The sequence below is a fragment of the Pseudophryne corroboree genome, chromosome 9 (genome assembly GCF_028390025.1).
Source record: "Pseudophryne corroboree isolate aPseCor3 chromosome 9, aPseCor3.hap2, whole genome shotgun sequence".
Taxonomy (NCBI): domain Eukaryota; kingdom Metazoa; phylum Chordata; class Amphibia; order Anura; family Myobatrachidae; genus Pseudophryne; species Pseudophryne corroboree.
The window spans coordinates 101,344,757-101,369,684 of NC_086452.1; the positions used below are offsets into that span (position 1 = coordinate 101,344,757).

Sequence of the window (24,928 nt, forward strand, 5' to 3'; positions counted from 1 at the left end):
TTGAGAGGCCCCAGCGTCATGCTGAGGTTTTTGCAGGAGCCGGGGAGGGCTTCTGTTCCTGGGAAGGAGCTGCCTGTTGGTGTCTCTTCCCTCTTCCTCTGCCTCGTGGCAGGTACGACAAGCCCTTTGCTCTCTTATTTTTGTAGGAGCGAAAAGGCTGCGGTTGAAAGGTCGGTGCCTTTCTCTGTTGGGGAGTGACTTGAGGTAAAAAAGTGGATTTCCCGGCAGTAGCCGTGGCCACCAAGTCTGATAGACCAACTCCAAATAACTCCTCCCCTTTATACGGCAAAACCTCCATGTGACGTTTTGAATCCGCATCGCCTGTCCACTGTCGTGTCCATAAGGCTCTTCTGGCTGAAATGGACATAGCACTCACCCGAGATGCCAGTGTGCAAATATCCCTCTGTGCATCACGCATATAGATAAATGCATCCTTTATTTGTTCTAACGACAGTAAAACATTGTCCCTATCTAGGGTATCAATATTTTCAATCAGGGATTCTGACCAAACTACTCCAGCACTGCACATCCAGGCAGTTGCTATAGCTGGTCGTAGTATAACACCTGCATGTGTGTATATATTCTTTTGAATAACTTCCATCTTTCTATCTGATGGATCCTTAAGTGCGGCCGTCTCAGGAGAGGGTAACGCCACTTGTTTGGATAAGCGTGTGAGCGCCTTGTCCACCTTAGGGGGTGTTTCCCAGCGCGCCCTAACCTCTGGCGGGAAAGGGTATAATGCCAATAACTTTTTTGAAATTATCAACTTTTTATCAGGAGCAACCCACGCTTCATCACACACGTCATTTAATTCTTCTGATTCAGGAAAAACTGTTTGTAGTTTTTTCACACCATACATAATACCCTGTTTTACGGTATCTGTAGTATCAGCTAAATGTAACGTCTCCTTCATTGCCAAAATCATATAACGTGTGGCCCTACTGGAAAATACGTTTGAATTTCTACCGTCGTCACTGGAATCAGTGCCCGTGTCTGGGTCTGTGTCGACCGACTGAGGCAAAGGGCGTTTTACAGCCCCTGACGGTGTTTGAGGCGCCTGGACAGGCATTAATTGATTGTCCGGCCGCCTCATGTCCTCAACTGACTGTTTAAGGGAAGATAAACCATCACGTAATTCCACAAATAAAGGCATCCATTCTGGTGTCGACCCCCTGGGGGGTGACATCTGCATATTTGGCAATTGCTCCGCCTCCACACCAATATCGTCCTCATACATGTCGACACCACGTACTGACACACACCGCAAACTCACAGGGAATGCTCTAATGAAGACAGGACCCACTAGCCCTTTTGGGGAGACAGAGGGAGAGTCTGCCAGCACACACCACAAAGCGCTATATATACAAGGGATATCCTTATATTAAGTGCTCCCTTATAGCTGCTTTAATATATATATATATAGCCATTAATGTGCCCCCCCTCTCTGTTTTACCCTGTTTCTGTAGTGCAGTGCAGGGGAGAGACCTGGGAGCCGTTCTGACCAGCGGAGCTGTGACAGAAAATGGCGCCGTGTGCTGAGGAGATAGGCCCCGCCCCTTTTTCGGCGGGTTCTTCTCCCGCTATTTTTCCAGTCAGGCAGGGGTTAAATATCTCCATATAGCCCCTATGGGCTATATGTGAGGTATTTTTAGCCTTGTATAAGGTTTATATTTGCCTCTCAGAGCGCCCCCCCCCAGCGCTCTGCACCCTCAGTGACTGCCCAGTGAAGTGTGCTGAGAGGAAAATGGCGCACAGCTGCAGTGCTGTGCGCTACCTTATGAAGACTGAGGAGTCTTCAGCCGCCGGTTTCCGGACCTCTTCACGCTTCAGCATCTGCAAGGGGGTCGGCGGCGCGGCTCCGGGACCGGACTCCACGGCTGGGCCTGTGTTCGATCCCTCTGGAGCTAATGGTGTCCAGTAGCCAAGCAGCAAATCCACTCTGCATGCAGGTGAGTTTACTACTTTCCCCCTAAGTCCCACGTTGCAGTGATCCTGTTGCCAGCAGGACTCACTGTAAAGAAAAAAACCTAAACTAAACTTTCTCTAAGCAGCTCTTTAGGAGAGCCACCTAGATTGCACCCTTCTCGTTCGGGCACAAAATCTAACAGGAGTCTGGAGGAGGGTCATGGGGGGAGGAGCCAGTGCACACCACCTGACCTAGTAAAGCTTTACTTTTTTGTGCCCTGTCTCCTGCGGAGCCGCTATTCCCCATGGTCCTTTCAGGAACCCCAGCATCCACTTAGGACGATAGAGAAAATGTAGGGATAAACACTATCACTGAGTGAATTTTCCCCAATAGCTGCTTGTATAAACAATATTGCGCCTAAATTTAGTGCCCCCCCTCTCTTTTTAACCCTTTGAGCCTGAAAACTACAGGGGAGAGCCTGGGGAGCTGTCTTCCAGCTACACTGTGAAGAGAAAATGGCGCCAGTGTGCCGAGGGAGATAGCTCCTCCCCTTTTTCGTGGACTTTTCTCCCGCTTTTTTATGGATTCTGGCAGAGGTAATAATCACATATATAGCCTCTGGGGCTATATATTGTGATTATTTTGCCAGCCAAGGTGTTTTTATTGCTGCTCAGGGCGCCCCCCCACCCCAGCGCCCTGCACCCTCAGTGACCGGAGTGTGAAGTGTGTATGAGGAGCAATGGCGCACAGCTGCAGTGCTGTGCGCTACCTTGGTGAAGACTGATGTCTTCTGCCGCCGATTTTCCGGACCATCTTTATGCTTCTGGCTCTGTAAGGGGGACGGCGGCGCGGCTCCGGGAACGAACACCAAGGACGGGTCCTGCGGTCGATCCCTCTGGAGCTAATGGTGTCCAGTAGCCTAAGAAGCCCAAGCTAGCTGCAAGCAGGTAGGTTCGCTTCTTCTCCCCTTAGTCCCTCGTTGCAGTGAGCCTGTTGCCAGCAGGTCTCACTGTAAAATAAAAAACCTAACATATACTTTCTTTCTAGGAGCTCAGGAGAGCCCCTAGTGTGCATCCAGCTCGGCCGGGCACAGAAATCTAACCGAGGTCTGGAGGAGGGGCATAGAGGGAGGAGCCAGTGCACACCAGATAGTACCTAATCTTTCTTTTAGAGTGCCCAGTCTCCTGCGGAGCCCGTCTATTCCCCATGGTCCTTACGGAGTTCCCAGCATCCACTAGGACGTCAGAGAAATACGGGGGAAAAATTGACAGGGGTTCCCCCATATTTTAACAACCAGCACCGGGCTCTGCGCCTAATCCTGGTACAAAAAATATGGGGGACAAAAGACGTAGGGGTTCCCCGTATTTTTAACACCAGCAGCGGGCTCCACTAGTCAGAGATATAATGCCACAGCCGGGGGACACTTTTATATAGGTCCCTGCGGCCGTGGCATTAAATCCCCGACTAGTCACCCCTGGCCGGGGTGTCCTGGAGGAGTGGGGACCCCTTAAATCAAGGCCCCCCCCCCCTCCAGCCACCCAAGGGCCAGGGGTGAAGCCAGAGGCTGTCCCTCCCATCCAAGGGCAGCGGATGGGGGGCCGATAGCCTTTTGTGACAAAAAAAGAATATTGTTTTTTTATAGCAGAACTACAAGTCCCAGCAAGCCTCCCCCGCAAGCTAGTACTTGGAGAAGCACAAGTACCAGCATGCAGGGGAAAAACGGGCCCGCTGGTACCTGTTGTTCTACTACAAAAAAAATACCCAAATAAAAACAATACACAGACACCGTGATAGTACAACTTTATTACATACATGCACACCAACATACTTACCTATGTTGACACGAAGCAGTCGGTCCTCTTCTCCAGTAGAATCCAGGGGTACCTGTAAATAAAATTATACTCACAACAATCCAGTGTAGATCGGTCCTCTTCTGTTTGTAATCCACGTACTTGGCAAAATAAAAAAACGAAAATAAGAATTTACTTACCGATAATTCTATTTCTCATAGTCCGCAGTGGATGCTGGGGACTCCGAAAGGACCATGGGGAATAGCGGCTCCGCAGGAGACTGGGCACAAAGTAAAAGCTTTAGGACTAGCTGGTGTGCACTGGCTCCTCCCCCTATGACCCTCCTCCAAGCCTCAGTTAGGATACTGTGCCCGGACGAGCGTACACAATAAGGAAGGATTTTGAATCCCGGGTAAGACTCATTACCAGCCACACCAATCACACCGTACAACTTGTGATCTGAACCCAGTTAACAGCATGATAACAGAAGGAGCCTCTGAAAAGATGGCTCACAACAACAATAACTCGATTTTTGTAACAATAACTATGTACAAGTAATGCAGACAATCCGCACTTGGGATGGGCGCCCAGCATCCACTACGGACTATGAGAAATAGAATTATCGGTAAGTAAATTCTTATTTTCTCTAACGTCCTAGTGGATGCTGGGGACTCCGAAAGGACCATGGGGATTATACCAAAGCTCCCAAACGGGCGGGAGAGTGCGGATGACTCTGCAGCACCGAATGAGAGAACTCCAGGTCCTCCTCAGCCAGGGTATCAAATTTGTAGAATTTAGCAAACGTGTTTGCCCCTGACCAAGTAGCTGCTCGGCAAAGTTGTAAAGCCGAGACCCCTCGGGCAGCCGCCCAAGATGAGCCCACTTTCCGTGTGGAATGGGCTTTTACAGATTTTGGCTGTGGCAGGCCTGCCACAGAATGTGCAAGCTGAATTGTACTACAAATCCAACGAGCAATCGTCTGCTTAGAAGCAGGAGCACCCAGCTTGTTGGGTGCATACAGGATAAACAGCGAGTCAGATTTTCTGACTCCAGCAGTCCTGGAAACATATATTTTCAGGGCCCTGACTACGTCCAGCAACTTGGAATCCTCCAAGTCCCTAGTAGCCGCAGGCACCACAATAGGTTGGTTTAAGTGAAATGCTGAAACCACCTTAGGGAGAAATTGAGGACGAGTCCTCAATTCTGCCCTGTCCGTATGAAAAATTAGGTAAGGGCTTTTATAGGATAAAGCCGCCAATTCTGATACACGCCTGGCTGAAGCCAGGGCTAACAGCATTACCACTTTCCATGTGAGATATTTCAAGTCCACAGTGGTGAGTGGTTCAAACCAATGTGATTTTAGGAATCCCAACACTACATTGAGATCCCAAGGTGCCACTGGAGGCACAAAAGGAGGCTGTATATGCAGTACTCCCTTGACAAACGTCTGAACTTCAGGAACAGAAGCTAGTTCTTTTTGGAAGAATATCGACAGGGCCGAAATTTGAACCTTAATGGGCCCTAATTTGAGGCCCATAGACAATCCTGTTTGCAGGAAATGCAGGAATCGACCCAGTTGAAATTCCTCCGTAGGGGCCTTCCTGGCCTCGCACCACGCAACATATTTACGCCAAATACGGTGATAATGTTGTACGGTTACATCCTTCCTGGCTTTGATCAGGGTAGGGATGACTTCATCCGGAATGCCTTTTTCCTTCAGGATCCGGCGTTCAACCGCCATGCAGTCAAACGCAGCCGCGGTAAGTCTTGGAACAGACATGGTCCCTGCTGGAGCAGGTCCTGTCTTAGAGGTAGAGGCCACGGGTCTTCCGAGAGCATCTCTTGAATTTCCGGGTACCAAGTCCTTCTTGGCCAATCCGGAGCCACGAGTATAGTCTTTACTCCTCTCCTTCTTATGATTCTCAGTACTTTTGGTATGAGAGGAAGAGGAGGGAACACATACACTGACCGGTACACCCACGGTGTTACCAGAGCGTCCACAGCTATTGCCTGAGGGTCCCTTGACCTGGAGCAATATCTGTCCAGTTTTTTGTTGAGGCGAGACGCCATCATGTCCACCTTTGGTTTTTCCCAACGGTTTACAATCATGTGGAAGACTTCTGGGTGAAGTCCCCACTCCCCCGGGTGAAGATCGTGTCTGCTGAGGAAGTCTGCTTCCCAGTTGTCCACTCCCGGAATGAACACTGCTGACAGTGCTATCACATGATTTTCCGCCCAGCGAAGAATCCTTGCCACTTCCGTCATTGCCCTCCTGCTTCTTGTGCCGCCCTGTCTGTTTACGTGGGCGACTGCCGTGATGTTGTCCGACTGGATCAATACTGGCTGACCCTGAAGCAGAGGCCTTGCCTGACTTAGGGCATTGTAAATGGCCCTTAGTTCCAGGATATTTATGTGAAGTGACGTTTCCATGCTTGACCACAAGCCCTGGAAATTTTTTCCCTGTGTGACTGCTTCCCAGCCTCTCAGGCTGGCATCCGTGGTCACCAGGACCCAATCCTGAATGCCGAATCTGCGGCCCTCTAGGAGATGAGCACTCTGTAACCACCACAGGAGAGACACCCTTGTCCTTGGAGACAGGGTTATCCGCTGATGCATTTGAAGATGCGATCCGGACCATTTGTCTAGCAGATCCAACTGAAAAGTTCTTGCGTGGAATCTGCCGAATGGAATCGCTTCGTAAGAAGCCACCATCTTTCCCAGGACCCTTGTGCACTGATGCACTGACACCTGGCCTGGTCTTAGGAGTTTCCTGACTAGGTCGGATAACTCCCTGGCTTTCTCTTCCGGGAGAAACACCTTTTTCTGTACTGTGTCCAGAATCATCCCTAGGAACAGCAGACGTGTCGTCGGAATCAGCTGCGATTTTGGAATATTTAGAATCCATCCGTGCTGTCGTAGTACTATTTGAGATAGTGCTACTCCGACCTCTAACTGTTCTCTGGACCGTGCCCTTATCAGGAGATCGTCCAAGTAAGGGATAATTAAGACGCCTTTTCTTCGAAGAAGAATCATCATTTCGGCCATTACCTTGGTAAAGACCCGGGGTGCCGTGGACAATCCAAACGGCAGCGTCTGAAACTGATAGTGACAGTTCTGTACCACAAACCTGAGGTACCCTTGGTGAGAAGGGCAAATTGGGACATGGAGGTAAGCATCCTTGATGTCCAGAGACACCAAGTAGTCCCCTTCTTCCAGGTTCGCTATCATTGCTCTGAGTGACTCCATCTTGAACTTGAACCTTTTTATGTAAGTGTTCAAGGCTTTCAGATTTAAAATGGGTCTCACCGAGCCGTCCGGCTTCGGTACCACAAACAGCGTGGAGTAATACCCCTTTCCCTGTTGTAGGAGGGGTACCTTGATCATCACTTGCTGGGAATACAGCTTGTGAATGGCTTCCAATACCGCCTCCCTGTCGGGGGTAGACGTTGGTAAAGCAGACTTCAGGAACCGGCGAGGGGGAGACGTCTCGAATTCCAATTTGTACCCCTGAGATACTACCTGCAGGATCCAGGGGTCCACTTGCGAGTGAGCCCACTGCGCGCTGAAATTCTTGAGACGGGCCCCCACCGTGCCTGAGTCCGCTTGTAAGGCCCCAGCGTCATGCTGAGGACTTGGCAGAAGCGGGGGAGGGCTTCTGTTCGTGGGAAGAAGCTGTCTGTTGCAGTCTTTTTCCCCTTCCTCTGCCCCGGGGCAGATATGAGTGGCCTTTTGCCCGCTTGCCCTTATGGGGACGAAAGGACTGAGCCTGAAAAGACGGTATCTTTTTCTGCTGCGAGGTGACTTGGGGTAAAAAGGTGGATTTCCCAGCCGTTGCCGTGGCCACCAGGTCCGATAGACCGCCCCCAAATAACTCCTCCCCTTTATACGGCAATACTTCCATATGCCGTTTGGAATCCGCATCCCCTGACCACTGTCGCGTCCATAATCCTCTTCTGGCAGAAATGGACATCGCACTTACTCTTGATGCCAGAGTGCAAATGTCTCTCTGTGCATCTCGCATATATAGGAATGCATCCTTTAAATGCTCTATAGTCAATAATATATTGTCCCTGTCCAGGGTATCAATATTTTCAGTCAGGGAATCCGACCAAGCCACCCCAGCACTGCACATCCAGGCTGAGGCGATTGCTGGTCGCAGTATAACACCAGTATGAGTGTATATACTTTTAAGGATATTTTCCAGCCTCCTATCTGCTGGCTCCTTAAGGGCGGCCGTTTCTGGAGACGGTAACGCCACTTGTTTTGATAAGCGTGTGAGCGCCTTATCCACCCTAGGGGGTGTTTCCCAACGAGCCCTAACCTCTGGTGGGAAGGGATATAGTGCCAATAATTTTTTAGAAATTAGCAGTTTTTTGTCGGGGGTAACCCACGCTTCATCACACACTTCATTCAATTCATCTGATTCAGGAAAAACTACGGGTAGTTTTTTCACACCCCACATAATACCCCTTTTTGTGGTACTTGCAGTATCAGAGATGTGCAAAACCTCCTTCATTGCCGTGATCATGTAACGTGTGGCCCTACTGGAAAATACGTTTGTTTCTTCACCGTCGACACTGGAGTCAGTGTCTGTGTCTGGGTCCGTGTCGACCCACTGAGGTAACGGGCGTTTAATAGCCCCTGACGGTGTTGGAGACGCCTGGACAGGCACTAACTGAGCTGCCGGCTGTCTCATGTCGTCAGCAGTTTTCTGTAACGTGCCGACACTGTCACGTAATTCCTTAATTACGGCCATCCATTCAGGTGTCGACTCCCTAGGGGGTGACATCACCATTATAGGCAATTGCTCCGCCTCCACATCATTTTCCTCCTCATACATGTCGACACACACGTACCGACACCCAGCACACACACAGGGAATGCTCTGATAGAGGACAGGACCCACTTAGCCCCTTGGGGAGACAGAGGGAGAGTTTGCCAGCACACACCAGAGCGCTATATATGTATAGGGACAACCTTACAATAAGTTTCTATCCCTTATAGCTGCTTATATCTGTTATTTTGCCATATAAGTGCCCCCTCTCTTTTTTACCCTGTTTCTGTAGTTACAGGATGCAGGGGAGATTCTGGGAGCCTTCCTACCAGCGGAGCTGTGTGGGAAAAATGGCGCTGTGTGCTGAGGAGATAGGCCCCGCCCCCTTCACGGCGGGCTCTTCTCCCGCTTTTTTCTGGAAAACTGGCAGGGGTTAAATACATCCATATAGCCCAGGAGCTATATGTGATGTATTTTTTGCCAAATAAGGTAAATTCATTGCTTCCCAGGGCGCCCCCCCCCCAGCGCCCTGCACCCTGCACCCTCAGTGACCGAAGTGTGAAGTGTGCTGAGAGCAATGGCGCACAGCTGCAGTGCTGTGTGCTACCTTATGAAGACAGGAAAGTCTTCTGCCGCCGATTTATGGACCTCTTCTTGCTTCAGCATCTGTAAGGGGGCCGGCGGCGCGGCTCCGGGACCCATCCATGGCTGGGCCTGTGATCGTCCCTCTGGAGCTAATGTCCAGTAGCCTAAGAAGCCCAATCCACTCTGCACGCAGGTGAGTTCGCTTCTTCTCCCCTTAGTCCCTCGATGCAGTGAGCCTGTTGCCAGCAGGTCTCACTGAAAATAAAAAACCTATTTAAAACTTTTACTCTAAGCAGCTCAGGAATGCCACCTAGATTGCACCCTTCTCGTTCGGGCACAAAATCTTAACTGAGGCTTGGAGGAGGGTCATAGGGGGAGGAGCCAGTGCACACCAGCTAGTCCTAAAGCTTTTACTTTGTGCCCAGTCTCCTGCGGAGCCGCTATTCCCCATGGTCCTTTCGGAGTCCCCAGCATCCACTAGGACGTTAGAGAAAAACACGAACCACGCACTGAAAGGGGTCCCATGTTTACAGATGGGACCCCTTTTTCCGACTGGCGGGCCCCCCGTGACTGCTGTCAAAGAGGGTCCCTTCAGCCAATCAGGGAGCGCCACGTCATGGCACTCTCCTGATTGACAGTTCAGGCGCGCACAGCCAGTCAGGCGGCGCACTGGAGATACATTGTAGCGCATAGGAGCTCCATTATATCCAATGGTGGGAACTTTGCGGTCTGCGGTAGACCGCGAGGTTAAGTGGGGGCAACCACAAGATGACCGCGCCTGCCGGTCATCCCCCCTCCATCTTTCCACTGCAGAGAAGGATGCGGGGAGGGGAGGTGGCTACTGGGAGATGCAGTTCTCCCTGCTTTCGGACATGCATAGTGAGGGGTGTATTTGTCACACACACACGGTGTAACACGCCTAAGAAGGGGTCGCAGGGGTCTTACACACATATACACACACCACTGCTGCAGAAGACCAACCCATTGGGTTCCAGAGAAGAAGGCACCACTTCAGAAGGTGAGTAATTAAGTACTAATTAGGCTAATTGGAAACTTTCAATTGCTTAGTCACTGGTGTCACAGGGGTTCCAGAGCAAGTCCAGATGAAAAAAAGCAGTGAGAAAAAAAAAAAAACCGACAAAGCGATTGCTCATTTTCTCACCTTTAAATGATTAAGAAACAACCCATGGTCACGGGAAAACCCACCTGCCACAGGTTTTTTTAAAAAATCTGGCCACAATTGAATTTGCCCCTTTAAGTGCCCTCATTTCAGAAAGTTTGCAGTTGTTTTTTTTGCTCTGGAGGTTTACGATTTGCACATTGATTATCTGGACATTGAAAATGAGGTTGAGCCTGCTGGACACACCTCCTTCCAACTGTGTTACAGATTGCTTAAGATGTGCACCACTGGTCCACTGAACAATTCTTAAGTAATGCTAGCTGGGTCCGTAGGGCCACACAGACTGCTACTATTGTGTGAACATGCCTTTTGCTTGTGTACAGTCAGTTAGTAGTGCAATATGCATCCTAAGCGGCATTGCATCCTACTCTAGCAGAAAAGCTGGTGCCACACACTGCATTGTGTTGGCAAGTGAGCTCAGGATTAGGAAAAGAGCACAAGCAGGGCCTGGTAAGGGAGAACATGAGCGCTTTCCTCCTGGTCACCATTGAGCATTACCCTGTAGTGAGGTCAGCCACGGCAACAAGATACTCCCTCCTATGTTGTCAGTTTAAGTCGTAGGACAGCTCCAGAAAATCCTCATAGACACCAAACAGAAGGAGTCGTCACATTATAAACCTTCCAGGGTTGTTTCCCTTTTATGCCTCTACTCCGCTAGGAAAAGGAAATATGAATTCTGCAGTTAATGCTAGTGATCACACTAGCCTGGCTTTGCCTCATGCCTGGTTATCAAGTATGTTTGAAATACTGCCACAGATGTTATGTGGCACTAATTTGCCAGTGAGGTTACCGTTTGCCCACCTTTATGAATTGTACTCACCTAAATTCGCAAACGGTCTCTAAATAGGCAGGACAAAACCAACAGGGCAGACAGCCAACCATGGCACCAACATTTAGGAGTCATTCCTACAGATAACAATGGAAGCACACCTTTCCCTGGCTCCTTAAAAGATACTGCCTGCTCCTAGATTTAATCTACTCCTGGCAGATGGATTATTCAAATGTTACCACATTCTATGTCTGTTTTCTAGATAAACATTCTAGAACTACTGTACATTTCAGTGTGCTATGCGTATGTCTTCTCACTACATCTGTGACCATTGCAGGATATGCCCAATAAAACAATCTGAACCAAATACAGTATTCTCAATACTCTAACTTCAAACATGACCATGCTGGGCTTGTGACGCGCAAGACAGAGGAGTGCACACTACTGGCAATACGAGAGCCGGTGAGAATTTATCTAACAAGCAATTAACTATAGGACATGGGTATTATTTGCAAATTAACATTATCCTGAATTATTAAACCCTTAGGGGTGTAATCAATAGCTGTCGGAAGCTGCTGTCTTGTCGGAAAGACAGCAGCTTTTGACAGATTTCGGTCGGAAGGGGTTTCGAACCCTTCAAGATGGGCGGTTTTTTTTTCTGACAAGTCGGGAATTTCCGACTTGTCGGAAAACACGTGGATCGGCAGAACAGCCGCCGATCCGTGTGCTTCTGTCGGAAACGGGACCAAATCAGACAGGTTTTGGCCCCCTTTCTGACAATCTCAATCCGACTTTAAAAAAAGTCGGAATGAGGTGAGGAGACGGGGAGCGGTACGACGGGCTACAGGGAACGGGGCTGGCAGGTACCTTGACGGCCGTCCCCCGGCCAGGCACTCTCTCCCTGCAGCGTGGCACTGGGAGGCCGTGATGTGCAGCTCCAGCAGCTCCCTGTGTGCTCACACACGGGGAGCTGCTGACAGCCGCACGGACACCGGACAAATCCGACAGTCGGATTAGGCTCAAATCCGACAGTCGAATTTGACCACTCTATTGAACAGGGGTTGTCGGATCCATTCCAACAAATGCATGTCAGGATGGAGCCGACTCTTATTCAATATACAAAACAAAAACACCTACAATAAAGTAGCCCCCCTGGCGCTAAAATATTTGAGTTTATTTAATTTAAGTTGAATTAAGTGTATATGTCCCAAATCTACATGCAGCTCACTGTAAGTAGGGGGACTTCTCAACCCCCTACCCGCAATAGAAAAAAAACAAAAAGAAAAAATACAGACAGCGCTTGCAAATTTCTTATTATAATAATAAATGTATTTATTTATTTTGTTCTATTTTTATTTTTCTGTTAATACCTTTGTAAGAATAAAATAAAATCCTTCCCTTACCTCTACGACTAGTTTGCATGCAAAAATATATAACTAAAAACCACAATGATGTATAGTAAAAAGATGATCATAACACATCTAATATAACCATTCAATGCTCTGCTCGTTATAGTAGCTTATCTAACCTTCTTAGTGCACATAAAATACAGCTGAATACAATTATTACACAATGTTTCACTTTAATGCTACAAGCTGTAACGGCTACAAACTGATGTTCAGTCCCTTTCTTTCACTCAGGCTGAAAGTGTATCCTTTCCTTAATAGATTGGTAATAAGGCAGTTATTGAAAAAGCACTTGATCAAAAGGGAATTAGTATTGTAGAAACTTGCTTTCAAGAGTTCATCTCACATGCAAATTTTCAGTAGCCTTTTGTCCCCCTTTGATTTAACGCTGGTTTGTTAGTCAGCAGCAATAGATTAGTCACTTATGCATGCATGCTTTTAGACTACTTAACTCAAAGAAGCAGAGTTATTAAAATCTCACAGCGGATATTTTAAACATGGCCATGCTATGATTACCACTACTCCTCCTGGGTTCCGTTTTGTAGTCCTCCCGGCCCTGGTGCCAAATAACCTTTTAAGGCGAGCCCTATCCGGAGATCATTCATATTTTCTTCCCAGCACTGGAGGCAAGTAAATAGTGGATTTGTCACGGGCAGGTCAGGTACAGAGACGCGTTTCACTGCCTACATACATCGGCGGCTTCCTCAGTCAGATGTCTCCAGTGCTGGGAAGAAAATTTGAATGATCTCCGGATAAGGCTCGCCTTAAAAGGTTATTTGGCACCAGGGCCGGGAGGACTACAAAACGGAACCTAGGAGGAGTAGTGGTAATCATAACATGGCCATGTTTAAAATATCCGCTGTGAGATTTTAATAACTCTGCTGCTTTGAGTTAAGTAGTCTAAAAGCATGCATGCATAAGTGACTAATCTATTGCTGCTGACTAACAAACCAGCGTTAAATCAAAGGGGGACAAAAGGCTACTGAAAATTTGCATGTGAGATGAACTCTTGAAAGCAAGTTTCTACAATACTAATTCCCTTTTGATCAAGTGCTTTTTCAATAACTGCCTTATTACCAATCTATTAAGGAAAGGATACAGTTTCAGCCTGAGTGAAAGAAAGGGACTGAACATCAGTTTGTAGCCGTTACAGCTTGTAGCATTAAAGTGAAACATTGTATAATAATTGTATTCAGCTGTATTTTATGTGCACTTAGAAGGTTAGATAAGCTACTATAACGAGCAGAGCATTGAATGGTTATATTAGATGTGTTATGATCATCTTTTTACTATACATCATTGTGGTTTTTAGTTATATATTTTTGCATGCAAAATAGTCGTAGAGGTAAGGGAAGGATTTTATTTTATTTTATTCTTACAAAGGTATTATTCAATATAACCCTTAAACAGCATGCAATCAGTCGACATTCCGAATGCTGACATAATCCTGATGTCAACACCCGATTTTAGGGCTTATGAGGCTGCATGTGAGGTAAAGGCAGTGGTTAGGGTTATGCTTAGATGACAAGTGAACAGGAAATGTCAAAATTATGCTCGAGTCACATTTATGTCAGGCTTTGGTTGTATGGTTGCCTATAGCACCTTATGAAATGTGCACATGACTCTGTACATAATCCCTTTAAATTGTAATCAACTGTTGGCAACAAATCAAAAACAGCAAAAGACTCAACACAGTAGGTTATAAGTACCACAAGAAAAGAAAAAAGAAAAAAATATTTTTAGAAGTCTCCTTACCAAAAGCTGTGTCCACATTTCGTCATGTAGGCTTCCTCAATCATATCAAAACAGATAGGGCTGGAAGAAAGTATGCAAACAGTTGAAATAAATATAAGGCAAAACTGCAGTAATCATTAACACAATCCCATCTGCCCCAGTCACTAAAAACAACCTTAAAGATTAGTTACTAACCAAACATAAGTGATGTGGTTACAGTCCAACACTGAAATCTAAAGTATCAGTTAGATATACAGAACATATACATGCGCCTTCTGTACATTTATCAGATCTGCTATTTCAAGTAGGAATCATAAAATCTTAATGAGGAACAACAAGTAAGAATATTTGTGTGAAGCTCTCCACAGGCTCGTCATGGAGTTCAATCACCTTTATTCAAAGTGAAGCCTGATTGCACAGTCTACTAAGCGTTCCACAGAAAAGTGTAGCATCTGTGTGTACGAGACTAAAATACTATGATTCCGAATTCTCAAGCCCATATACAGCTTTAACACACACATCTGAAGGTGGTACTGATGGTAGAAAGCATGAAATAGAATCTTAGGGGGCAATTCAATTAGCATGGCAGGGATATAGATTCCAGTTGAAGTGGCCAGAGCTATTTATTTGACTGCATCGCACCAGGCACTTAACCCGGGAAATGCACTTTGTTGCAGTAAACTGCATCTCATGGGTTAAGTGCCAGACGCATTAATGCATGCGATAAGCCCACAACAAGACCCGAGGAACTAGTTAACATGGATTTCTGCTTAAACCCTCAGGTGGGTGTGAGCAGAAATGGATAGTCACGGGCTTACCGCACAAGCAATTGAATAGCCCAGGCACTTAACCCGGGAGCTAAATCTCCACGACGCTAATTGAATGGCCTCCTTAGAGGGGATTTCAATTCTTGGTAATATTGGTCATGAGATGCAGGGGGAAGTGTGATGGTGGTGGCCATTCCAAACATTTCTCTTTCACTTTACGGCCATCACTTCTAATTGAATGGCGCAGTTAAATGTGAGATGCTGTGGTACCATAATTCTCGGTGATGTGCATATATTCAGACACCAACGATAATTGAACAGGCCCCTAGAAGTCCTCAAAAAGACTTTCAAATTTGAAGTGTTAAATGAACAAAATCAAGAAATGTAGCAAAATTTGGGTCACCAACCTCCATGCAGAAACACATGCTGCAGCAGTTACAAATACACCAGGAAAACGGCAATATAAAGTGCAGTGGAGAAAAGGTACAGATTCCATGGCTTAGACAAAGCTCGGGCTACCTTGAACTTTTTGCACCTGTCCATGCACACAGTGAAGACACAATTAATGACAGGAACTGGCACAGCAATGCAACTAATATCCCTTTTCCACCTGAGTACCGGGTCCGATCCGGTATGTTTAACACGGCTACAGCCCGTGTCGGCCCCGCCGTTTCCACTGCACTTCGACACTGGTTATTCCCGGGTCGGATCTGTTTCCACTTAACCTCGGTAAGCTCTGTAAAAGCTATTGATGTCACTTGTTTCGGTTCTGAAACATGGGTTATGACCATTTCCACTGCACAATTACCCGGGTCATTACCGTGTTCAACCCAAGTAGCTACCCGGGTAGGATTCCAGGGTCACTCAACCCGTGTTGAGACGTTTCCACTTACTAAAAACCTGTGTTGATGCGACCCCCGTGCAAAAACACGGGTAAATTTCGCTAGTGGAAAAGGGGTATAAGCGATTCGCTTGGTGCCTAAGTAGCATCACTGGTTCCTTAAAAAGTAACAATCTCAATAGTTATGAACTCATTCCATAAAAGTGGCACTGTGTATATGAGACAGGTGCACTCTTAAGAACTGTTACTTTTGCAATTAATCTGCTTTTGCCTCAATAGTACTTAACAGGCAGGGCAGCAGTACTCTAATAGAGGGGTAAACACAAGCAAGACCAGCTCCTAAATAATGTAACTACAGAAACTTCTATGTACATTACATATAACACTGTTAGGTGCCAGCAGAACATGTTTTATGTTGCATTATTACACATATTGAGACTATTGCACAGCATGTAAGAATGGTCCAGTTGTCAGAAAGAAAGACCGGAGTTGACCCCGCAGGAGGGTTGTTTCCTGAAAACATTATCTTTTTTGTCCTGGAAAGACCAGACCTAGAAGTTTACTGAGACTAATTATACTGTTTAACATGGCAACAAACTATCCAAGTGACAGTAAGGCTACAGTTAATTAAAATCATATGCCAGAATGATTAACTCTAATTAAAAATGTAGGAATAATGCCAAAATGATGATAAAAGGCATGGATGGGGAAACCTGAATTAAATAAATTTTAATCGCTACTGAAATAGTTTTTGTGCGTGTTTTGCAGAACATTTGGTTATGTGCCTGCAGCAACTCCTGACAATGAAACCAGGCTTTGTGGGCGTTACACAATTTTTAATGAGTCGCATGATCAACAAACCGGGTTTATGAAAATGGTAATGAATGCCTTGAAATTTGGCGTACTCATCCTGCCATCCATCCTATCTGCAGGACATAGAATCTGCCCTGCGTCTGTTGGGTGTGCAATTCTGGAACAGAACATCACATCCTGTTGGCATTGCAACTTTTTTCTTGTACCTCTTTGCCGATGTGGCACTAACGTAAGTGACCAATACGCATGCAGCCAAGCAAAACAGCGGCGTTAAACTGCACATCAAGCCGGAATGAATTCCACCTTGTGACACGTAACAGAACCAGGGACGTGCAGTCAGGGGAGGCAGTGCCTCTCCCCTGTTATAATTATTACAATAATACAAAAAAGATACTTATAAACACAGATTCTGATTAATATCTTCTTTTATTATTCTAATCATTTCCCCTGTGAAAATGATGCATATTGGGGTGGGAGGCAGCGGTAGAAATGCCTCCCGCTGCTAAAACTAAAATTCGGGATGCGGGGGGGCAGGCATGGGGTGGGGCCAAGCCATGGGCTGTAAAAGCCCATTGAAAAAACAAAGGGAAGCGACACCAGTACAGGTGCCTCAATGACAGAGGCCTGCATTCAGCCCACATGAATGCACGTCCCTGTCAGTCTTGCAGATATGATTGGACCAGCAGATCCACTGGATCCACTGGCCAGTGGACACAAATGCAGTCCCTGCCAGCCATTCTGCAGAGTTCGGCAGCGGAGAGGCGGCTTCTCATTTCATAAATGACACCTCGCCATCATTTTTGAAATTCAAGATGGCCCCCATGAGCCAATCACGGCTCACAGTGTAATCGCCCCCTCAACTGGCTTATATAAGCCAGCTGAGAGGTAGCGGCGTTCAGCCGGGAAGGAGCAGGCAAGAGCTCCCGAAGACAGCAGACGCCGGATGCCCTGGGGAGGCGGCGGCCATGAAAAAGAGCTGAAAGGCCGCCGCCCCCAAGTGAAGGTGCTGCTTAATAAACTATTTAAACATTAGGTGTGTTTTTATTTTAATATTTTCTGTCCGAGCATGCTGGCACTTGTGGGTCTCCAAGTGCCGGCATGCTGGGGCAGGATTACTGGGATCTGTAGGCCGACTGTAAAGAACAATATTAGCATATCATGAACCCTGCACCCACCGCCACCAGGGGTGCGGGGCATAGCGCTGGTTGTTGCTCAGGAGGGGGAACCCCATTTAAATTTTTGGGGTCCCCACTTTCTGAAGAATTCCAACCCTGGGCTGACTGGTTTGGGGTAAAGGGGGGGTGTTTAATGCTATGACAGGGGGACCCCATACCGAGTGTCGCCCCTGCTATGGCATTATCCCCCACTGGCTGGTTCAGCCTAGTGCTGGTTTTGCTAAAATAAGGGGAACCCTATGTTTTGTTATTTAATGGGGATGGGGGGGAGGAAATTGCCGCAGCAATCGGCTAGTGCCTCCCCAGTCACTGCCCTCACCGCACGTCACTGAACAGAACCTGCATTGTAGTTTCACTTATTCCAATACTGGTTGCAGCTAAGCACAACTGAATCAAACAGATCATTCAATAGGCTACAACAACTGTGTTGGGTGACCAGCCCCGAGCAGAAATCTGAGTAAATTAGGGCTGGGCGCTAGTGCCAAGTGCACCTTAACTACAGCACACCTGGCACTTATCAAGGGAAAAAAACTTTGACGCAGCTAATTCCGTGACTTCATGCGTGAAAATACTGCAGTTGCGACTAGCCCCGTGCAAAAAACTGAATTCCCTCCCAGCCACTTTAGATGGGAGCGAATTCTCAGAAACAATTGAATCGCCTCCTATAACAAAACAATAACGGTTCCACCTAACTTTCTCATTCCTACATAGCTTCACTCAGACATTCACAATACTGCACATAAAGAATAGTGATGGAGTAAAACACCTTGGGGGTTAATAAAGAGCAGGGTAGTGGCCCAGAGAAACCAACAAGAGCCTATCATTTTATAGAACATACTTGCTGAATGATAACTATAAGCTAACTGGCTGCTACAGTATATGAAACTTGTTCAAATATCCATTCTGTACTAGCTCTGTTCTATGTAATGCTAAAGGGGAGCTTTTTAGATACTCTCTCTCTCCTGCTGCACCTGATTCAGCAACTCCAAATACAATGTTTTATTACTGGTGTGTTCCGAGAGAGAAGAGTCATTCACTAATTATTCTGTATAATGTTAGAAGGGATCTTATATAGTAGATTCCATGTTTAATTTGCAAACACATAATGCAGATGCCAAGAGCAACGGGACAATGGGTGGATAATGGGTCAGCTTACAGGAATGTAGGAATAAGAGAATACATTAGGGCAGTAGTTCCCAAACTTGGTCAGCAAGGCACCCTAAAGCCCCGTACACACTGGGCGACAATATGAATGATAACAATCGTTTTTACAAGATCAATCGTTCATATCGTCCAGTGTGTATGGATGAACGATGAGCACACCCGTGGGTCATTCTCGTTCATCCATGATCTACTGAACATGCAGCTCAACTTTAACTATATTGTTGCGCTGCGTGTTCGGGGAGTGCAGGGGATGACGCACTGAGCGATATTGTTCATTGTGTATGCACTGGCGATCTCCCCTAATCAGCGATATAGCGCTGATTGCTAACTAAGGGGTACATGTACTAAGCAGTGATAAAAGTGGAGAAGTTGCCCATGGCAACCAATCAGCATTGATGTAACATTTATAATTTGCATACTATAAACATATACAGAGCAGCTGATTGGTTGCCATGGGCAACTTCTCCACTGGCTCACTTCTCCACTTTTATCACTGCTTAGTACATGTCCCCATAAGGGAGATTGCCCAGTGTGTACCCGGCTTAACAGTTCAGGTTTTAAGAATATCCATGCTTAAGCAGAGGTGATGTGTTGTATTAGCTATTATTACCAGTTATTTATATAGCACAAGTTACGCTGAGTATTACAGAGAATATTCACATCACTCCCTGTCCCAGCGGCTATTTGTGCACAAACTGGGATATTCTTAAAACCTGGCCACATAGGGCGCCCTGAGGTCAGAGTTTGGGAAAAAATACCCTTATTTATTAGTGGCTACTATGACTATACAGAAGACACAGGGGGTGGGGAGGCAACATGGGATTCGCCAGCTTTTCATGGAAACTACAAGTCCCAGAATGCCCTCTCAGCTCTGCGAGTGCTTGGGCATCCCCTATAGATATGCTGCCAGCCAGTCACCATACCCATGCATGGCATATGGGCGAGGGGCAGTGCGAGTACGCCCAGCTATTACAACAAGTTGGCTCCCAAGCCCTCTGGGACTGGCTGGCAGATCATGCTGCGACCTGTAGTTCCACACGGATGGCCCAGGCCCGGCTGTCATCCGGACATTCTCACCACACAAAATCGTTGCTCTTGTCCTCATACGAGTTGATGAGCCCGTTACACAGCGGGGTGGGCAGCGGCCGCTTCCTGGGCCCCGAGCTCACCGGCCTCCCAGTCAGCGCCGAGCCGTTGCTTGCCACCCCGAGCCGGGGGATGCTGGTGGCACAGACGAGTCCCGTCCGCAGGGGGGGCCCGGCTGAAGAGGAGCTGGACGGGGCGGAGGATGAGGTGGAGGAGGACGGGCCTGTACCACCTCCCGGCACGGGGAGTTGCTGGCCCTGGCGGCCGGAGGACATGATCCCGTGCGCGGCTTCTGCTGCGGTCTCTCCTCCCCCCCGGATCAGGCCCAGCGGCGCAGCATTACTACTTTCTCCTTCTGTTCACCAACTTGGAACAATAAAGTGTCAACAAGAGCAGCCAGCGCCGTGCACCGGAAGCGTCTTGCCAGTGACGGGCGCCAGACGCCGGCCACGCCCACAGTTTGCCAGGCTGCTTGTTGCTGCAGCTACGGCGGGCGGCTGAGGACAAATGACTGAGCTTGGCGAAGCGGGAGCGTAGTATGTCTCTTCCGTGTATGCCTGGGGTCCAGCTCCAGGGCACAAGTTGGTGTAAGTGACTGCTCCAGAAACAGAAACGGTTTGTCATGCTAACACCGCCCGGACCTCCTGTGTCACAGCCGGGCCTGCTCTTGTTGGATGCTCCATAGCATAAAGCCTGAGCCTGCTACATATAGGCAGATGGATAATAATCACACAGTGGGTAACAGTTCAGAATATGGGGTACTGTAAGCGTGCACTCATACTGTATACTTAGGTTTACACTGTCCCTTTAATCCGGGACACTCATGAATTGCACAGGTTCTGTGGCCGGCTGACTTCAAGCCTGCACTACCTGGTTTTAATCAGCCATGGAACCTGTGTAATCCATGAGTGTCCCGGTTTAAAGGGATTAGAATGGTTAGGCTATATAGTATACTCCATGTGATCTGCCCAGAATCACACCTGAATCGCAGTGCAGGACACACTTATTTGCAGGATGTATCATTATGCACCTGCAGGGACGGCACTGTGTACAGAGTGGCGGTGGGACGCGTGGGCATGTGCAGTCCGCTAACCGCGCATGCAAGTTACTTTTGCTGCCTGTTGCGCGTAGGTGTCATCGGGCTAACAGCTGTAATCTGCAGGGCTAAGATCGGGAATGTCCCAACATGACCCTTTCCAGAGGGTATATTTACTAAAGGTCGATTTTGTTTGTTTTGTTCGATTTCAGATAGATTATTTTTTATATTTTTAAATGTTAGTAAATGTTTGTTTTAACCCTGGAAGCCCAACATCGATGTTAAATAGATTTTAATTGATCTAAAATCAGACAAACACAAACAAAATTGAATTTTAGTAAATATACCCCTAGAAGGGACAGTGGGGCAGATGTATTAACCTGGATAAGGCATAAGGAAGTGATAAACCAGTGATATGTGCAAGGTGATAAACACACCAGCCAATCAGCTCCAATATGCAAATTAACAGTTAGGAGCTGATTGGCTGGTGCGTGTATCACCTTGCACATATCACTGGTTTATCACTTCCTTATGCCTTCTCCAGGTTAATACATCTGCCCCAAAATGCTTTGCTGCTGGACTTTTCTCAATCTATGATCGCCAGCACCTGTGGTGAAACACCTTTCTTATCCATTATTCTGCTCAAAACAGGTGTCTGCAATCAGAAATTAAGAGAAAAGTCCAGAACCAGAGCATTTTGTCCCCCCTGGAGAGGGTCATGTTGGGAGGTATGGGAATGCTTCTCATTCTAGTGCTTAGTAAATCTGACAACATTGCATACCTCCAAACTGTCCCGATTTTCACGGGACAGTCCCTTTTTTTGGGAGGCTCTATCACTCGCTGCTCTGCATAGCAGAGCAGCAGTGAATAGACACTGTGCGCATGCGCACAGCGTCTATTCACGGGGAGACAGAGGGAGAGGGGGCATGCCAGGAGCTCATAGAGCGCTGGGCATACTCCCTCAGTGAGCAAACCGGGGGCGTGGCTCATGAACGCCGGCACTCCCATGAAGCCACGCTCCCTGTCCGGAGGCCACGACCCCTTTTCCCAGCGGGGAGCGGCTACGCCGCGCTGAAGTCTATCTTCCGGCTATAAAGTTGGGAGGTATGGCATTGCATCCCTCATAGAGACCTATAAGGGCTACGGCTGCTGTTGGAAACGGATATATACTGCGATTTCGCCTTCACACATTGGGTTGATACTAAATATTTGCGGTTAACCCCCAAATACAGGTGTTTTCAAGAAATAAGCCGCAAATATTTATTGAAAATGGCCCCTATATAACCTCATATCCAGTGATTTCACAGAGCACTTCACAATAGAGAGAGTCTGTAATGGTGTCTGGTGAGGCCTTGGAGCCTGCAGGAGATGTTCAATTGGCGGAGATGTGTCCGTCTGGGATTCACAAGCGTTATCCAGAAAAGCACCAAAGGCCAACCCAGGGACTAGACTTGTAAATACTGTGTTCCGGTTATTGTTATTTCTTATAATACCTGCCCCCTCCATGTTGAATGATTACCCCATGCCCAACGGCTTGTCTGTCCCTTCGTAGATCATTATCCCGTCGCTGCAGTGGGAGCTGTCGGAGGGGGTATCTCGCACTCCAGGTCCCACTTGCACATGACACAGACAAGACAGCTAAGGGTATTATTATTTTATATATATATATTTATTTCTAGCCTTTCCTTCAGGCTGGAGAATGGCCAGGCTGTCAGAGGAGCTGACTCTGGAACAGGCAACATATATCTGGCCATGGGAGAAGCAGTCACTCCTCAGATCCACACCAGACACTTTGAATCTCTGTCCCTGAGCTTTGGGGGTCATTCAGATCTGATCGCTGCTGTGCGTTTTCGTACAGCGGTCAATCAGGTACTAAATGTGTATGCACTGCAATGAGCACGCGCATCGGACAACAACGGGCATCACCAGTCAGCGACGGGATGGTGCGAAATTTACATTCGCACGGGCGTTCGCAAGGTGATTAACAGGAAGAGGCCGTTTGTGGGTGTCAACTGACCGTTTACTGGGAGTGTTCGGAAAAAACGCAGGCGTGTCCAAGCGTTTTCAGGGAGGGTGTGTGACGTCCGCTCCGACCCCGATCAGCCTGATGTGATCGCACTGGAGGAGTAAGTCATGGGATGCGTAGAGACTGCACAAAGTGGATTTTAGCAGCTCGGTGTACATATAGCATCGCACACTTGCACGGCCAATATACACTTCCCCTGTAGGCGGCGACTATCTGAATGCAGGATAGCAAAAATCGCAGATCAGATCTTAATGAACCCCTTTGTTAATGGTATTGGCGTAGCAGACCTTTACAGGGAACTGCAGCCGTTTGAACTGGAAATGTTATTCTGGTGGGAATTCAGAGGAATTCTCGGAATGAAGACCGTTTCGGGTGGATGCTAAAGAAGCCCCTAACAATCCTCCAATTGAAAATGAAAGAAAATCGACAGATTGTTGTAAAAGAATCATAAAAAAAAATTTTAAACCTAGATTAACATGCTGCTAAAAATATACTCATCTACTTAGGCACTCAATTTGGGGACGTATGCAGAAACCAAATCTAAGCCTAGGTACACACTATACAATTATTGTTATGCACACCAGTGCCTGCAGGAATGTACTGGTGTCAGAACTGTTATGCACTCCAGTGCCTGCAGGAATGTACTGGTGTTTGAACTGTTATGCACACCAGTGCCTGCAGGAATGTACTGGTGTCTGAACGGATAGGTATGCAAAACAAATGAACTCACAGACAGACTGGGGAATATGACATTACGTACACAGAAGGTGATAGGGTAACAAAATACACACAAAGTGAACAGAGAAGCCCAGAGGCTAAGGAACTGGGTGTCTCCCTAGTATTAGTAATGCTCAGATGGGAAAAGCAAGATGTTGTGTTTTAATACGTAGAGAACCCGAAATGCTGTTGCTAAGGGCAACAGCAAAACCCTAAAGGGTTACCAACGGGTGTGGCAGTAAACTCCTTGGTCAGAGATGGAATGATAGACACAAGGAGAGTCTCCACAATCCTAATTCTCACTTGCAGTGCACAGGTTCAGCTTACTGCCACTAAACTGACACCTGACACCTTGCACAGTGAGACAGGATTTAGGCAGGCAAGTCTTAGAATACAGCCGCAAACTTGCTAAGTTCACAGAGTAGTAAAAGAACCCCAGCAAGCTAAACGACTGACTCCAGTCTTACTGCTAGGTCTGGATTGGCAGAGTGTAGTACCAAATCCCCAGGCCTATTTGCAGTAAGCAACAATAAATACAAAGCTACACAGTACTGGCTAACTTTCAGGAACTGACTAACCAACAAAGATTCAGCAGCATCTGCTTAACCTGAGAAGAGGCCTTATAAAGCAGGTTTGTATGAATGACAGGTTTTGTTAGTTTTCCAGTGTTTGGAAGCAAATGGTCAATTGTCATTTGCTCTCATCTATTACCAGATTTTCATTCCAACCAGCTAGATAATTGTATAGTGTATACCTATTTTAAATCTTATCTGGATTAAGAGATAATGAATAATTTATATTAAAAAAAACACGTTTCACCCCTTTGGGAGAGGACTTTTGAAAAATACCTTCTTAGTGGGTGCCTACAACACAGAACAAAGCTACTGTCCAAATTTCAAGTTCTTAGTCCTCATGGTTCCAGACATTCCGTGATGAGTCAATGAGTCAGTCAGTGGTATTTGACATTTATATATGTAGAGAGATATATATATATCTGGTATGGATGCAATCTACAACTTATAAAAGCCTGGAGGGGGACGGGAACGGGGCGTCGAAGCCGTGTTTTGTGGGTGTCGATGCTCCGTTGTTGGTGGGCAGTCCGGACAACACAGGTGTGTCTGGCCCATTTGTGGAGCGGGCCACAGAGGCTGCTTGACGT

At 47.2% G+C, this 24,928-nt stretch overlaps 1 protein-coding gene across 5 annotated transcripts in view; it reads right to left on the minus strand.

Moving 5' to 3' along the window:
• The window catches only part of COP1 (COP1 E3 ubiquitin ligase), a 581,242-nt gene that overhangs the window by 409,696 nt on the left and 146,618 nt on the right, over positions 1-24,928 (minus strand). For 2 of the 5 annotated variants that reach the window (XM_063939703.1, XM_063939702.1), the window contains one exon: positions 14,166-14,225. In XM_063939703.1, the coding sequence (XP_063795773.1) occupies positions 14,166-14,225 (60 nt within the window). Of the gene's footprint in view, positions 1-14,165; positions 14,226-19,981; positions 20,451-24,928 lie in introns of those variants that run through there. The other 3 variants (XR_010186699.1, XM_063939700.1, XM_063939701.1) reach the window with 3 other exon arrangements.